This window comes from Limanda limanda, chromosome 19 (genome assembly GCF_963576545.1).
Source record: "Limanda limanda chromosome 19, fLimLim1.1, whole genome shotgun sequence".
Classification (NCBI taxonomy): Eukaryota; Metazoa; Chordata; class Actinopteri; order Pleuronectiformes; family Pleuronectidae; genus Limanda; species Limanda limanda.
Window position 1 is genome coordinate 13,669,291 of NC_083654.1, and position 18,076 is coordinate 13,687,366.

Consider the following 18,076-nt stretch of genomic DNA (forward strand, 5'->3'; position numbering starts at 1 on the left):
AAAAAGGACTTCCATGTAGTTTAATCGTGAAAACTTCCCAGTAAATCAGACAATCTGCCCTGTGAAGCAAAGGCCTGTTCTCATGAATGTGACAGAAGAGGAAGTGGCTAATCAACGCGGTGCAGTGGTTCCCAAAACATTTTGGTTTGGTTACAGCTAAAAACTTGTTACCGCCCCCAAGAAGGTTACGTTTGTATTATTGTTTCTTAGCCGGATTACGCAAAAACTACTGAAGAGATAACACAAAATTTGATAGAAGGATGTGGTCCCAGTCAGTCTTTCACTTTCGTTAACATTGTGAGATGTGCTACTGACTCCGTGCACCTTTAAACCCAAGATCAATCCAACACACATTGATTTTACAGCTTATGCATAAGTTCCTTTTAGAAGCACAAAAAAAGTTTCACAATCAGTTTGTTTTTAAAAAACAACTTTATTAATACTTTCTCTTTTGTTAAAGCAGAATATATATATATATATATATATAAAAAAAGATTTAATCTAAGAGTTATCTTACAGAGCATATCGCGGCTTTTGCTTCAGAAAACAGAAACAAATTGCTACTTGTACAACGTGAAAATAAAAGTCCTTCCCCTGCAGTGACTGAGCTTAATCAAGTCAACGTTTTAAGTTTTCCTTTTTCTTACCAGAAAAAAAAGCGAGCGTCTGTGGAAGGTTCATAATAAACAGTGATGCTGCTACATTAAGGCCAAATCCCCTACAGACAAAACAGAAAACTTCCTTGGTAAAGTGACAATGTTGTTGTTTTTTCTTCCTTTTTCTTAAATATATAGTATTTGAAATTAAATAAAACGTAATAAGCTTTTCAAAAAGGAAAGCAAGTATTGCACAGGCAGATCTCCTAGTACCCTTTAAAAAAAATATCAAAAAGAACTCACTAGTAAACCCAGAGAAGAAAAGAATATCAGGATTTCAGAGGAAGCAGCTGCTCTGGATGGTTTTGTTCATAAATAACAAAAAAATGTTCCCTAATTTCTACAGAGACGTGTAAAAGGAGCAGGAATCCATGAAACCAGGCTTGTTTCGGACAGAAGTGGCAGTAAATCACCAAGACCCGTTTGGAGGTGATGGAGTGTTAGCGAGATACAGCTCGGATTGGGCTCAAATAACAAGACGCCCAAACAAGGCAACGGTGGTCCCATCACACATTATAGTACACAGTGCTCCATCCAGAGCGACGCCCCTTCGCCTCCACATCCATCCTCATTGGCTTCGGAAAAACATTGGACATGAAAAACAAATGAAATCTCAGAAAAAATAAACGCATCTCACTCTGTTAGACCATAAAATTCAGTTCGCAAACAGTTTAAAACGGAAAAAAGCTTTAAAATAAATAATGACTCAGCTATTGTGGACAGTTCCGCTGGCGTAAAACACAGAGGTTCAGCGTATGGTTCGGGGGCTAGGAGCCTGATATGGACCAAATATCATAAAAAAATCTAAAGCGTAATTCACAAACATACGAATGTTTCTTTCTGGATCAGATCAACTGATGCAACAATTCAATAAACGAGGACAATACGAGTCGAATCTAAAAATCATACTGTGCCGAGGGATGATGTTTGAAATAAACAAAGGATTTGGACAGAATGATACACAACAAACGGCAAAGATATTAAGAAACAACTAAACAAAGTGTCATTCAGAGTGCCAATGGAAAAATAATAATAAAGCACTCAGTCACACACACACAAGCTGAAGGAGTGGTTGATCTTTGATGATGCTCAGAGTCTCTATGTGTGACAGTTGCCGGCAGGAAACGCTGAAGGATCAGAAAACGGTTCTTCCTTGTGAAACCAGAATCTGTCTGGTGTCAGCTCCTGATTGGTCAGGATGCAGTTTGGTGTGTTCCTGGGCGGAGTCGTCTTCATGTGTGGTAGATCTTATGTTCGTACTCTGTGGGGGTGCAGGTGTGGGGGGACGGCGGCTCCCTGCGGATGGGGGTGGGGATGCTGCTGTGGTGCTGGTGGTTGTCGGTGAGCGTCAGGCTGAGCAGGCTGGTGCAGGTGGGCAGGTAGACGTGCTGCACGTGCTCCACGTCACACCGACACACGGGACACAGCTGGGGGGGGAGAGAGGAAAGGGTTAGGACCACAGTGTACTACAGGGACTTTAAAGCCATGATGAATGCAATTTAAGACGCATGTCAAGTACGACAGATGTGAGGGAACATGTGAGTCCCATGATTACTTTGCTATAATTAAAGATAATGTGAAGTCGCCGAGGAGAGAATGAGCCTGGAAACACCAGGTCATCATCTCTCTCAGAGACTAGCTGAGTGTGCTGCTATACATTCTGACCGAGAGGTTAATAGAATCAATCATAGTACTTTTAGTTAATAAATATAATTTTTTACGAGCAATGAAATGGCGTTAATGGACATTAAGATAATTATGACCTGCGTAAACGTTTTTAAGCATTAGGTTAGTATGAAATATTTTAACATATTGGAAGAATTAAAGATTCAGATTCGATTTAAGCCTTTTTAACAACTTGAAGAAACCTTTAGTATATTGCATCTGAATATTAGTTCAGCTTCAGAAAACTGTTCACATGCTTGGCTGGATGTGATACAAGTGATCACTTGTGCTTCCAGACTGATTTTAAGTGGTCCAACTAATGATTTAATACCCTTTAGGGGCCCATTAGCCTTTGGCAATAAATGATAAAATGCTTATCCATGACATTTTGCATTGAATCTTCTTATGAACTCGTAAAATAAGAATTCATCACAAGACAAAATGTAAAACCAGCGAGTGCAAGGCAAGAGAGTGTGTGACCACAATCAGTCGATCGTCAGACTCAAGTCGACTCATTCAGGCAAATTATAAGAAATCTCTCAGGTTATTAAACAAATAATTCTGTTATTATTAAAGAGCACGGTAAGTTAAATCAGGAACACTTGTTCTAATGAGATTGTCCTTTTCTTGTGCCGAGCTTCTACCGACTCATTCGTACGTCTGTAAGCTGGGGTCACGTTTCCTTGTTGAGTTAGAGGAGGGATTTGCTCGGCTGCTATAATCCCCACATAAAGACACACTCACGCACACTGACACAATCAGCTTCCACAAAGATGTAGGCAACATTTAGCTGATTAAGTGAGGGGACAACCAGGTCAGCAGAGTGTAAGCAAAGCTGTGGATGTTGCTTAAAAGGCCATAAAAGGATGAGAGGCTGTAATTAAAGAGCTTTGGTTATAACTGCAAACACAAATCATGCCCAGTGTCTTACGGTAAGTCAAGAACCAAATAAAAAAAAACAAAGCTCAAATCCTCTGGATTTCAAGCTCCTGCCTGGTTTGCTAATTAACGATATAAGTGGGTAGTGTTGACGTCAGCATTTATCCTCAAGTGTTGCATGGATAGAGTCTGTAGCCTCACCTGAAGCTGATTGGCACACGTCTGGCAGCAGACCATGTGACCACAGGGGCAGAACGCGGCGTCGATCTCCTCCTCGCAGCACAGCATGCACAGCAGCGCCTCGCGCAGCTTCTGCAGCCGCTCCTGCAGCGCCCGGCTCTGCTGGCAGCTGCCACAGTCCAGCCCCTCGTCCTGCTGGTCCTCCCTGCTCGGGGAGCTCGGGGGGGACGAGCGCTCGCCGCTGCCGGAGCGGGACACCAGGTCCGAGACCCCCGAGTTGTAGAGCGTGCGGCGGGCGTGGTCGTACACTTCCTTGGAGGTGCGGCGGATGTCGAACACGTATTTCTTGCCCAGGTTGATGTTCTCGTTGAGGAAGAGTGAGGCCAGGTGGCCTTTGAAGTCTCTGCTGTACTGCATCATGACTGCGTTCGTTACCGTGTCACACCTGGAAATGAAAACAACAATTCATCCATTAAAAAACAAGTTCAGATGTGACAACTTGAACTTGAATCTGCAGCATTTGATTTCGATTCTTCCTTCACTAATGGATCTCTCTTATATCCCTTCCTCACTAACTGCAGTGTGTGTGTCTGTCTTTGTTTAACATCCCCCTCGCTCTGTTTAAAGAGACAACTCCTCATGTTTGTGCTGTTGCAACGTTCACCAGTGAGAGAAACACTGGACACTTGTTTCTGAGCAAGCAGCTGAAGACAAGCCTGCAAAAAATTTATTCTGAGCTGAAGCTCCTCCCTGAAACCAAAACACAGGGCCGTCTTTTGAACCTTTTGACTGAGCTCAGCCATTTGAATTGTCCCTGCTCAATGCAAATTTGACACAAGCGCACGCGAACACACTGGAAAGGAAAATGCTTTCCTGTTACTTTTCAGTAAAGATTTGTCATGTGCGAGCCACACTTCCATCAGGTCAAGGACATGTTTCATGTGTCCCACTTAGCATGAATGTGAACCATAAAGAGAGGACAGGGGACAAGCAGAAGGTCGGGTTTTCCCTCACATCTCGTTATCTACAGGAACAGACGGCAATAAACTGCTTCTATTATTATTACAAACTGTGGCAGGGAGATTCAAATTTAACTTTTATTATCTTTGCTCACCTCATGAGGTGAGATTAGGTCAACTGACTCCAACTGTCTAATAATCTAAAGGCAGTGTTGATTTATCGGAGGGCAAAGATATGATGCATCAGAGAGAACGAGAGTCACTGATCTGGGGTTAAAGGTCAAACGTCACCTGTAGAAGGCGTGCGTCTCGGTGATGGCCCGGTACAGACCGCTGGCTGCTCGGTTACTGATGAGCTTGAACAGAAGCACCACGCTGTCGTTTGTGTCCTTGGTGACCGTCAGATACACACTCTTCCCCGACTGGGTGGCGATCTGAATGATGGGATAGCTGACTCTACAAAAAAGAAAAGCACAAAGAGAGAGGATTGTGTTAGACAAAAAATAAACAACATAGAATCCATCACTTTAAAACAGGACGCCAAGCCGGAGGTTCGTACCTGTTGACTAAACTGAAGTCCTCCTTGCAAACGGCGATTCCCTCGGGGCCGACTCCGATGGCCATCCGCTGGCCGTGTGCGTCCCGAGCCCAGTGCCACTCCACGCCGTAATGCTCCAGAGAGGAGACCAGCTGCAGAGCCTGGTACTCCACCGAGCCCGGACTCGAACCTTCCAGAGCTTTGTGTCTGGATATGACACTGCAGCAGGGGGAGAAGAGACGATCCTGTTAACTATGATTATATAACAGGAACATAGACTGCGACAGGTGTGTTATAGAAGCAGGAAACATGTAAGACGGGTTTGTTTTTGCTGTCAAGGTTGAACACGCCTGCAGGCAGAGAGTGTTGTTGTTGTTGAACTGGTGCACATGAGATCAATGCTTTTAACTGGCATTGGTGGGAAATGCACAACAGCACACATGTATACACTGTATTGATCCACAGCTGAAACAAGGTTCTACGAAAGTTATAGAATTTAGCTTCTTGGGGAATTCATAACATGCCCCTGCATACATAACAAGCTGGGGTTAAGTGCAGGTGCAGCGGTGACTGGCTGTGCCTGCTGGCTCAATACAGCATATGGATGAAGTTTAATGTAGCGTGTTGGGCAGATGGGGATTGATAATGTATCATTTAAGAAGCGGAACACTTGAGGAACAGCTCCAATGGTTCCAGAAGGCACTTCAAATGGAAACGCTGAGGATGTTCCTGGATAAAGGCCCAGGAACTTGTAGGAAGGAGAGGCGCTGTGGCGTATCCCAGATTTGCTGCAGGATTAATTCATCGATTTGATGGAAAAAGGCAAATTTAGGGGACGGATATCTATGAGCGTGTGCAGCGTGTTGCAGATTTGTGGAACTTAAGGGGACTGTGGTGTTTCACTCTCGTTTACGATGAAGTCACATCCCTGTTGACAACATCTAAAAACCTACAGGAGGGAAATTTCGCTACCCACCTTCTGTTTGCTGAGAAAACATTCAAAATGTACAGTCGGGGGTTTTTGTCAGAGGAATTTTGCAAACAAGTGCTTATCTGATCTCCTGTCAACTCCTGCGTTTGGCTAGTGTGTGTGTGTGTGTGTGTGTGTGTGTGTGTGTACATTAGCTGTCAAACCGGATTCACACACACACACAGTCTTATCTAAAATCTGTCACCTCAGATATAAAGGTTTCTCTGGCTTACAAAGCAGACGTGATGAAAGACTGTCAGTTCAAATCAGGTTCCTTTTCAATACTTCTTCTAAAAAATCTCCTTATCTTGATCAGCAGCTGACACTTTAAACCATTCATGGCTCATTGCTATGATCCATTATTTCCTTTTCATCACGTCTTTATGGAGCGGACTCCTGCGTCGCTCAGAGAGAGTGAGGGGGCAGAGCGTCGGGGGGGGCGACAGTGAAAAGGTCAGGTTCCAATGATTGGCCAGAACACGTGCTCCTATATGAGCCATTAAAAATCCTTTTCTACATCCGGTCTAGGGGCTTTGTACCTGTTGATGGTGGCAGTGCTGGGCTCCTCTCCACACAGCTTTGTGTAGCAGTACTGTGCCGTGTTCTGGTTGTAGTCGCCGAACTCCGCCTGTGCCAGGAGCGCGCTCAGCTCCTCCGCTTGTTCCGAGCCCATCCGCAGGTGACCGTTGTGCAGGTCCTCCTTCACGTGCATGAAGAAAACGTGTCTGGTGGAGAGAAACGACAACATAAGGATCAAAATGGAACACTTAATGATTGTGGTATATTACGTTTGAACTAAACTACAAAACACACAAATGTGTTTTTCCTCCAACCAGTGATTCATGTGTAATGGTTGAGGAGTCACGACGTCTGGGGGCAAACACTCCAGCAGGTGGTCAATACAGAACTAGAATTTAACCACAGACAGCAGGTGTGTGTGTGTGTGTTGCAGAAGGAAAAGGGCAACTGCGATATTTGTTCAGTTGTAACAGTGGCTCTACTTTCGCTTCTTCTAACTCTTCCTCAAAACACACAATAACCGCTTTATATGCAAGAGTGAATTCACTATAGAATCTGAAAGTGGAAGTTAAGAAAGGGAAAGACGATACAAGACTAACTCACATTTTTCTGCTGTAAAGATAAATAACCTGATGACCAACTGAGCCTGTACAGTATCTGCTGAGTCACCACATTGCAATGTTGAGATACAATTCCCATTTAAAAAGGCAAACCAAGTTACAAATAATCTTATTTCACCAGACACAGGGAAAATCTCCTTGGTCAAAGTAATACAGGTGTATGAAGTGATAGAGAGGGGAAATAGTTCAAAGATTAATGGTGGTTAAAAACAGCTTTTGTTGTTACTTGGGCTGAAGGATTCAAAATTGGTGTGGCCAAAGAAAACATCTCAATTCTCAAAAAACACGAGCCACGGCACATCGGGGTCTTTCCATTGTTTTGACCAGGAGATGTGAGGAATTCTTTCCGCCCAGCAGCAGGAGACGAAACGTGAAAAGGAGTAACACCCTGACGGACTCCTTGCATCATGAGGAGCGTTGAACTCCAGTAACCTGGACACATGACCTGTGACACAGTAACCTAAGGAGATTCAACAGGCACCAACCTGCTTAAGGATACCAGCTGCTGTCACCACAAACCTGCCTGGCAGCTTTCTCCCTGCTGGTGTCCATGGTGACCAGAGATCTTTCATTTTAAAACCATGACATCATTCAATTCCATTTTCTGTCCTCTCCCATCGCTTAAAACAACCAGTGCAACTCATAGTGACATAAATACCCCCCCTGACCACTCATTGTTTGCTCTGCATCTATAATCATTCTGACACCATCTATTCACAGGACTTCATCACTCTGACCTCAGCATCCTGTGCTGACAGGTTTTGCTGTGACTATTTGAACCCACCAGAGACCGAAGCAAACTGAAACGTTTCCACACAAAAATCCCCTTTGGGCTCATGTTCTCTCTGATGCACGAAGCAAAGAGACATTTGTGCAAATTAGGTCACATTGCAACTTTAGGATGTTTGTTTTTAAGGACATGTTGAGTGGACCTAGCACAAATCATGCCTCTCCAGACTCTTGAGGGAGCCGAGCTCCCCTAGCGGCTGAAAACGAACGTGTGTAGTGTAATCCGCTTCGGTGTGCAACAACAACACGGACACGCCTCGTCCAACTCGCACATTGACTTTGCTTCCAGGGAGCATCAACAGAAGCGAAGGCAACTGTGAGGCACACAAACAAAGTTGGTTTACACCAGCCCTGATCAAGCCAGACCATAACAACGGAGCTCCATGGCTGACGAGCCGCAGGCATAACAAACAGCGCTTTGATTTGGTGTTAAACATCCCATTCCCCTCAACACACTCACACACACAAACAATGCCCTCTATTGTGTCAGGCCCAGCAGGCGTCATGTGACGGAGCGCTGCCAGTTCGCTACCTGCCTGATGAAAACAATAGAGCTGACTGGACTGGGAGATTGTTACAGGGCGCCGAGCGGAGTCACTATAGGACAAGCAGCGGAGGTTACTCTAGTTCAGGCAGGGGATTGATAAGAGGCTAAGATCGGTCACTGGGCCACTGAGCAAGGCATTAAATCTCTTTAAATGTTTCAAGGCCTGTTAGTGTGGCGTTGTTGATTCACTTCACCAGTCAGCTGTGACCACGAGGATTAGATATGTAACTTTTCGCCACTGGGTCTGGGGAGCGAGACACCTGAATCCTGCGTGACCCAGTGTTGTGGGTTCACAGCACACATGCGTGTATAAACAGGTGTAAGTGCTTTCCAGAATTCTTTCTGTGAGGTAAACATCTATTACCTCAGAATGGTATCACGGGTTCACAAACTTGTCTCGAGGTAACTCTAATACATTGATAGCCAAGGGCGTAGGTGAGGCAGCAGATATGCACCTGACACGAGGAACACATGACTGACAAAACAACCACCACTTCAGACCCAGAAGCAAACAGCATATTTCTACTGTTTCTGCTAAACAACTGCAATTCAAACTCACGCTGTAACATACATGGCTTTGTCAGGTTAATCTAAATCAATGTCCTTCTATCTCCACTTGCTTCTCCTCTATATTAAGCAGAGAGCTTCTCAGACAGCTGACCGAGGATCATCTGCAGCCTCAGCACCTGTCGAGCGCTGACCCACTCGGGACATGAGAGAAACAAGTGGACACAAAAAACACGTGTCTCTGAGGCCGCTGTGCTGCGACAAATGTGTTAAAATCCACTCAGGTTTACACAGGGCCGTAACCAAGGTGACAAGACAGGAGAGAAAAGAATGAACCCATGACTCCTGTGCTCAAACAAACGGGCAGATGATGCAGAGAGTCTAATTCACTGTGACTCACGCGAAAGGGACCGGGCTCGACTGAAGAACAGGACTTCAATCGGCCTCTTGCTGTGACAGATCTCACTCATTAGCCTCTTTCCCGCAGCCTGTTCAAGGCGGGACTGTTGCTCCTTTGATCCGCTTTGACTTTCTGTACAACACCTTGTGTGAACATGGAATTTTGTCATTCTGAATTCTAAGCGTCTAATCAGTTTCCACTTACAGATGAATACAGAACCGTAGGAGGAGTACAAGTGACAACTTTTCTAAAGTGGTGCAGATCCCTCATTAGTTTGGTATTGTTATTCTTATGTAAGTAAGTCATCAGTTTTATTTCCCTCCCCCCAATACACAGTTTGTTTTGTGCACGTTAGCGACGGTCCAAATGTTTTAATCACTACAATCCCAACCAAAACCACACAAGTCAACCACAAACCATAACAAATGTCTCTTTCTATTTATTAAGTGTTTGACCTCTGTTGAGACTTTTAAAACTAGACTGAGGCCCACCTGTTCTCAGGCTTTGAAGTGCCCATGCCTAAATCTTATTTACTTGCTTTTAGCCTGTTTAATCTATTTGTATGCTAAAGGATGGACTCATTCTAAATTTACTTGGTGGCTCTTACTATTCTACGACTTTGTTTTTATCTTCTCTCATTCTATTGTTATTCTATTGACTGCCAAAGCTTTGATGTTGCAGCAGAGCGGTATCTATATATAAATGAGGATTAGAGCAGCTATAGACCCCTCCACTGTGCATCATTATTTTTGACGCGGATGTTGCTATAGGCATGCGCTAGTTATTCAACTAGCTATCAAATAGCATTACGCAAAAACAACTTAACAAATCTATATGAAGCTTTTGGATGGGGCATGACCTCAGGAAGAACCAGTTCAGTTTTGAAACATCAGTCCTCTTTACAGGACCACTATTTACAAATGGGTGCAATTTAGTAGAGATCCAAATAAAAATCTGGATTCTGATTGATTAGTTTGTAACTGGGACTGTTCAGGTATATGCTCTTTGGAGTGATGATTCACGGTTTCAAGGGGCCGACGTACGTTACGAGTCCAACATGCGCAGAATGTGACATGCATCACTACAGGGTCATCTGTGAAAAGAAAACAGTGCAGTCATCAGAGCATTGTGTTGTTCTTGTCCTCGAGCCTGGCCCTCGCTAACTGACCAGATTCACAGACTGAGTGTCAGGAAGTCTGCACTCAGACCAAAGTCTCCTGTCCCACTTTCCCCGTTTCACATTGTCTGCACCTCCTCAACGCTTTGTCCTGCATGGAAATCAAAGGCTGACTCATTCACAGACATAATACTGCTGCGGATGCCAGCAGATATATACGCTATTCAATACAGTGGCTGAGGAGGGGGAGAGTGTGTGTGTGTGTGGGGGGGGGATCATGTGGAGAGCTGCAGCAAACTTTGAATACTTGATTGCCTGGCTGTAATAATTCAATTAAAGCAGGCCTGAAGACTGAGAAAGAATATCTGAAAATAGGTCAGTGGCTGCAGAGCTGAGCTAAAGGGGATGATGATAATTTCTTCTTTACAGTCTTTGAACCGTGAAATTCAAAACACAAGAATATCCCAAACGGCCGAGTTTGTCTGAGAGTAAGTCAACTAAACTTTCTGCCCGGCTGTCAAACCAGACTCTGTCTATTGTTTTCTCTCAACACCGGTGTGTATACCCACGGCAGTAAGTCAGCTGACTCACCGCACACCAGAACAAAAAGTCCCCGCAAAGTGAAACCTGAAACCTCTGCCTGGAGACTGTAGCTCATCCAGCCAATCAACAGTAGCATTTCAGACCTCATTGGCCGGGCTCTGCACAATGCGATTTGTAAGCTAGTCAAATGACATACTGCCAAGGGCTGTGTGCTCTGAGGTTACTAGCTGTCAATGAACTATAGTAAACCCTGCTGAACGTCTTCTTCTGAGTAGGTGTGGCCTGACAGGAAAGTGAAGAGACTGAAATACTTGCCGAAGCTTTGTGTAATTCAGCAGAAAGTTGTAAAATGGTAATTCTAAGCACTAAAGATAACATACAAGGCCTGAGAAGTATACAGCTATAAAACAAAGAAGCCCTTTTGTATGATGATTGCCTCCGGTAACTGGCAGTGGCTTTGTACTGGATGGTAAACTGGTGATTAAAAACCAGCATCTGTCCCTAAGTTCAACAATTCAGCTTTTCTTGGGCAAAGGCTATTAATATGTCTTCAGAGAAGGCAAAGCAGGGCCCGGTTACTCGGGTTCAGAACAAATGACGGAAGAAAGAAACTTATGTGGAGGCTAATTAGCGATGGTGGAGCATGCAAATGTGTTGAACTTTGCTTTGATTTGGCCGACCTGTTTTGCAGAATATTCGGTTGAAGTTGTGTCTGAATTTTGTTGCAGAGAATGTTCTCAACTATTTCATGTTGTAAGCTTCTTTTGTGCAATACCCAGTTGTGCTGCACAGGAATTGTTGTGCTCCCGCAGTAAACCGAATCAGCCTTCATGCAAATGTGGTGGTACATCCATGCAAAAGTCTACTATTAAAACGTTTCTCAGTTTGTCTGTGCAACAAACTCTTCATAGTGTTCAAACCTGTCCCACCAAGCACTGGGGGAAAGGCAAGGAAAACCCCTGCACAGATCAATAGTGTGTGACAAGGCAAACACAAAGATAGGAATGGATTAGTCTCCATCCCCCCACTACGATCATGTCTTTGGCCTGCATGGTGCAGAAGACTAGCATGTGATCGCTGGGTCTTTAAATTTGAATTTTGTCCAATAACCTTATATTTGACTTCACGACAGTATTAGTTAATGCAATCTTCATGTGGAAAGAAAACAAGTAAGCATGCAATATATTTTGGATAAACTCTTGCTGAGATGCAACAATTAAAAGAAGTAATGATTGAACTTGTTTGGTTCGGCTGCAAGTTAAAGATAAGCTAAGCCCCAATAAGGTGTAAACAGGTTAACAATTGGGACCTCTGATAAAGCCTGTGCTTCAAGTTGTGCCCTCCGAGGGTATCCAAAGTTTGCCTGATCAGAATACTAAATACGAGGGCTAATGAAGGGGAAACATTCACATTTAAACCAGAAACATCCCCCATGGCAAGTGGTGTTAAATGGTGCAGATAAGATGTTGTTGAGGCCCTCGGATCAGTCGCCCTTAACCAATAAAAATAAAAGTTTCCTGCAACAACACATCAGCGGATACATTGTGGAAATACAGATGATTGCAAATCAGATGTTTCATAAAAAAAAACATCATTAAGCTTTTGGAGGCAACTTGCAGTGAATCTCAAACTTCTGGAAGGTTTGAACAGAAGCTCAGAGGTGAAACAGTCACGTCAAGAGACAAATTTCTACATTTACAATAAGAGAAGTTCAGAGGTTTGAAGGAATGAAAGTACAGAAGAAAGGGGCCATATCTTAAATTAGATATGAACTGCACTTTGGTTGTGCACCATAAAATAATCTTACCAAATACTTTATAGGTAACAGATTAAAGATTGAAGACAATCAGACCAGACTGTGTGATATCAGCAGTCTGTGCCACTCTGCTGTTTCAAATACTATGAAAATGTGACTTTGAGTCTAAAAAGGATTCTTTCCATATATAGCAAAGGTCCTCGCTACTAAAGAAGATAACTAATTAACACAAACTGTTCAGTCAAGTGAACTACAGGGCTTTACGTGGCAGCGCAGTTCACAGCCGCTTATATAAGCAGCTCTGTTTCGCGCTCGTCCAGTGCAGGTTATGTAATAAACCCTATAAGAAGGGCGTAGATGGGGCCCACCCCTCATCTCAACAGAGTTGCTGAACCATATAGGCTCCTTTGCGTCACCCTATACATTGCTGAGAACATCTACTCTCTACAGCCCACACACGCTTAGTAATTACTGAGCTGCAGAAACATGCTGTACTGTTTTGTCGAGTGTGTGAACTAAGGTTTCAATGACTCCTTAACTTGTTTGTCGACTAAGATTATCCTTAACTTTTAAATCACTGAAAACTGCCTGCAGGCATGCAAGTAACAGAAATGTGCAGAAAAGGAAGGTTTTCTAGATGTGTAGGTGGTGAGGAGGACTGCCTGGGAACACGCCTGCAGTCGGAGCAACTTGTGTGCACGACTTAAGTAGGTCAAAGGTGAGAACACAAGAATTAAGGGGAAAGAGACCCTTGCAGATTCTCAAAGCAGCGATTTGATTTAAAAACATGATTGATAAACATTAAATACACATGAGTAATTCAAAGAAATACCATATTTGTATATTCATGACCCTTGTAAAGGCAGTATAGTCTCCACTATGCGTGTGCCGCTGCTGTCCACAGTTAAAATCTACCCCTCATTTCTAAACCCTGAAATCAGTGGGTTTTCTGCCCCACCACTTTAATGAAATCACATCTCATGAAAGCTGCCAAAATGAGCAGACAACTAATAAATAAGTGCCATGCGTGAGGATCTATTCGCAGCGACTCCACGCACCCCTGCCTGCCACCTCACATCTTTATCTCACCTTTTTTCCCCCGCCCGACAACAGCCATCTGTTGATAACCCCTGCTAATCTAGTGGAGGTCAGAGCACAGGCAGCCAAGTATCCTCCGCCGCTCACTTTCTTCTTCTTCAAAAGGGCTGCCAAATATGGGCCCGTGTATGAAGAGGTGGAGAGTGAGATGGAGGGACAAGGAAGACGTTTCATGCCGGGACAGTTTGTATCAAACTGAGATAAACAAATTTTCTTTCTTTGCAAGATGGAGCGAGGTTGATATCTTTCCAGCAATGAGAGGTAGGGACAAAGAGCTGATGGTGGCGGGCAAGTGGGTGAACTTGGGAGAAGACAAGCGAGCCGGCTGGAATGCCAGACAGAATCCTGGCCAAGGCAGATACATGTCAGTTTAATGAACAGCACTCGAGGCATGCTGTGTGTGTGTGTGTGTGTGAGAGAGACGGAGGGCGAGAGCAGCGTGGCAGAGCTTAAAAAGACACCAAAAGATTTCCCCCTCCGGTGAGCCTGCGCCCCAGAAGCAATCCTGCAGCAGCAAACACTTGTGACACGGCCTGGGGGGAAAACAAGATCTGCAGCATCACACCAGATACACAAGTTTCTTTTTTTTGTTATGCACAGGCTCTGAGGGCAGCAAGCGCACCATCTACTTATAACTTAAAAGAAAAGCTGGGCTGGGGGGTACGGAGTCTGGATCTCGTGTTGTTCTGACTACGAGCTTTGTGCTTGAGCCGATACGGCACAGAGGGGAGATGGGACTACAAGATGTTACTTGTTATGCAGAGTCTAAAAGCTAAGAGATATACAGCCAACATATTCCAGCTGCACAATCATTTCCTGATATTTTCAGAAACGATCAAAACATGTTTATGAAAACCAGCTGGAGCAGTAACTCGTGATGGTGACATGCTCCTGTGAAAACAAAAGCTATGGTGACAACACCTTGCACTGAGCCTGTGGCACAGTTTCCAAACGGCATCTGCACTAATGTCACACCGTGGGCTGTGCTTTTGTCGGGACAAAAATGGCCACAAAACAATCGACACAACAAAAAGAAGCACGACAGAAGTTATTCCGAGTTGAATGGGGGCAGTGGCAGAGGTCCCTGGCTGTCGCACAGAGGGTCCCCGGGGGGTTAGCCTGGGAGCAGCACAGCCCCAGAGCTGCTGGCTCACATTTCCTGTCTGGTGCAGCGTCTAAATGACCTGTAGTAACCCCGGAAGAGCTCAGCGGAGAGGTTACTGCAGGGCGTTCCACTGTACTGGAAACAAGTGATCAGATTATGCTCCGCGAGCTCGCTAACGATGGCTTTCGTTTCTCTAGCATGTGTTCCTCATTGCTTGTTATGTGAGGCCACAAGGAAATAAAACCAGAGACCACGTGTAATTCAAGCGGTGACGGGCGGATCTGCGGGGATCTGCTGTGTATGTTTCAATAAGAGGAAGCAATTAAACAACTTTATCTGCTAATTTGTCCCATTTCCTTGAAGGGGAAATATATGAATGTTGTGTCAGGCTGTCACAACTAATGTGACAGTTTACATATTGCGCACACACAATGGCCGTGCAGCGTGAGAGCTGGTAAACAAACCTGGTCTGTTCCTGCAGAATGAGATGGGGCTCCACGAAGAACTTGACCCGCAGCCTCAGTCGACACGGCGTCACGTTGTCCATCTGCTGGCATATGCGGTTCCTCAGATTCAGCCACAGGTTCTCGCCTTTGCTGCCCGTGAACTGCAGCCCAAAGTAGTCCACTTCAATTATGCCCAACATTCTGCAAACCTGGGGGGAGACGGGAGAAGGAGGGGGGTCACAAAGTTGGATTTTAGACAAAGTGTGCCAATTAAACAGAAGTGTTGTGTGTCACAGAATCCAATGTGCATTAAAAATCATTTCATTTCTATAACGACACAAACCTGCATTGCCAAGGAGGAACATTCGGTAAAGTCCTAAACCACAACGTCCACTTTTGTGTCTCCCACTTCCAGTCTTCCCATTTCTGTCATTGTACTCCAGTTTGTTTTAAGTTAGCGTCTCTGTTATTGCGTTTTTACTTTTACTCGTTAGCTGAAAGTTGTAGTATCATATTCTAAACCACTGCAAAATTCATTTTTTGCTTGGTTCATCAGGTATGTTTAGTGTTTTCATGTCATGTGGCCGTACTATTGTTTTACTCCTTGGGAGAGGGTTATAATTTTACCAGCGAACACGTTTTTCCCTTTGGTTTCTCAGAATAAACAGAGATCAGCTCCAACGACATTCATGGTCGCTGCTTTCCATTAAATAAATCACAAGGCAGATGTCGCTTCACTCCACCGGCTACCAAATCTCTTTAAGAACTCTCAACCCAACAGTGTGGAGAGGAGTGAACGGAGACATATCGGATCATTTAGAGAGTTTTGCAGCTCCTGTAACAGTTGGCAGTATCGCAGGGACACAGAACAATGGGTCGAGCTTTGAGATTTAAGAACAAGAAATGTCCACACACCGGTTGAGGCTCCTACAAACTTTTGAATTACTTCCCAAATAACGTTTCGACCCTTCTCCAGCTAAATCCTCATTTGTAGGAGCCTCTACTATCACGTCCTTGACTGAGATATAGGCGGTGAGATATCAACAAGAATTCCTGAACAGCGCTCGTGTGTTTCTCAGAGGAGAGAAGTGCTTTCACCACTTTGCTCCTGTGGATTTGATGCTGCTCTCACACAGACACAGATTAAAACATATTCCTCGGCTAATGTTAGGGTGCTAGTGAACTTGCTGGAGGAGGATCTCCTGGGGTTAAATAAATAAATAAGGGGGATCATCAAACCCACAATCCCACGCACCCCCCTCACCCAGCAGAGGCCATTACATAACTGCTGGTGAGCGTCTGCAGGGAGCCCGGAGGCTGGGATAGAGCTCATTCATACCCGGGGCAAGTTGGGGATATGGCATGCATACGAAATAGCTTTGCCCTGTATTAGCAGGAGTTGGAATAAACAACTTAAGGCAGCAGAGGACAGCAGTGTTGGAGGGGAGGGGGGGAGAAACTTTTTATGCAACAAAATGCAGGAACATAGTTAGAAGTGGAGGGGGGGGAGGTTCAGTGAGTGGAGGAGGATGCGAGCCTGCAGGAGAATGAACTAGAGTAACCTGAACAAAGCCGCCAGCCTCTGAGTGAGCTGGGCAAGCAGAGGTCACTTTATCATCTGTGCAGCAAAACTTTTCCTGCATAAATATCATGTCTTATTTTTTTAGGGTTTGGGGGGAGCATGCATTTCTATAGGTTACCCAGCAGATGCATGAGGGTTTTTTTCTGCTCATCGTGGGGAAAGAACATTTTGTTTCCATGTGCAACAAGCATGTGTGGATGCGACGAACTTCATATTGATTATTGTGTCAAGCAGAGAGAAAGGAAACGACTCTTAAAGCAAAGCAGCATCCGACTCCTTGTGTTTACTTACTGTGATAAGACACAAACAAACAAACAAACAAGATAAACAAGATAAAGTTGAGGGTTATTGAATATTTTAAGTTCAATAGCCTCCTCGCTGCTGCACGGCCTGACAACGTGATGAATGAACGTGAATAAACGCGCAGGTTTTCTCTCACCTTATTCAAACAGTCTTCTCCGTTCGCCTTCGCATCAACTTCCACTTCCATCACCACCGAATCCGGACGAGTAACGTGGCAGAGCATCTTATTCCCCCGTCCCTTGTGCCTTCTGTCGGTCTCTGGGTGTGTGAGCCACCCTTCTCTATCGGTCCCACAATTCTCAAGCCTTCTTTAATTAAAATAAAAAACTATAAAACCCCTACATGAATCCCTCGTCACTTTCTCAACCCTTTCCCTCCGTGTGGCGGATCTGCGGCCACCAGCTGTAGCCTATATCAATGAATTGCCTCGCTCGGCCACGCCCACTCCGCAGCAGACCAATCGGCGCCGGTTGGATGGAATCCCTGCGGCGTGCGAGCCAATGAGAAGTCGCGTTTACGTGTTCTCCGCTCGCTGCTTGTGGAGTGGGTGTGGGGGGAAGAGTGAGTGAGTCCACAGCGCCCCCTTGCGGTGCACCTGCCCCCCCTCCTCACCTCACCTGCTCAGACATGGGGGGTGTGGGTGAATAATGGATGACTTCTTCCAGAAATAGGAGCGGGAGCGGGAACACGTTCCGCCTTCTGTCCGGAGCTCGTATGAATGTTTCATGTCGGAAGCCACGGTGTTGTTCCCACCTTCAGACCCACGTGTTACCTGAGCTGCTGCAGAAGCTCCACCTGATACAACTCTCTGTGTGCCATTGAGCTGTAAACACCTTTTAAAATAACTATGAGTGGACTCTGACTAACTTCACACTTCCTGTTCATGTCTGTCTATCT

The 18,076-nt window shown here is 44.9% G+C and overlaps 1 protein-coding gene across 1 annotated transcript; it reads right to left on the reverse strand.

The window, feature by feature from the left end:
- Window positions 1-1,489: 1,489 nt before the first annotated feature.
- Window positions 1,490-17,556, reverse strand: mylipa (myosin regulatory light chain interacting protein a). Its single transcript, XM_061092733.1, has 7 exons — window positions 17,316-17,556; window positions 15,313-15,503; window positions 6,387-6,572; window positions 4,899-5,096; window positions 4,631-4,795; window positions 3,402-3,825; window positions 1,490-2,083 (listed from the first exon to the last, which is right to left on the reverse strand). Exons 1-7 carry the CDS (start codon window positions 17,400-17,402, stop codon window positions 1,889-1,891), a joined length of 1,446 nt encoding a protein of 481 aa, XP_060948716.1. The 5' UTR covers window positions 17,403-17,556; the 3' UTR covers window positions 1,490-1,888.
- Between the last annotated feature and the right edge of the window lie 520 nt (window positions 17,557-18,076).

What these genes read in the sequence shown, in the direction of transcription:
- mylipa (XM_061092733.1), bottom strand. Translation starts at nt 17,402, where the DNA reads ATGCTCTGCCACGTTACTCGTCCGGATTCGGTGGTGATGGAAGTGGAA. An exon ending in GAGAAGACTGTTTGAATAAG is followed by an intron (nt 15,504 to 17,315) that starts GTGAGAGAAAAC and finishes GTCTCCCCCCAG; the next exon opens with GTTTGCAGAATGTTGGGCAT. An exon ending in CGTGTGCCAATCAGCTTCAG is followed by an intron (nt 2,084 to 3,401) that starts GTGAGGCTACAG and finishes CTCCCCCCCCAG; the next exon opens with CTGTGTCCCGTGTGTCGGTG.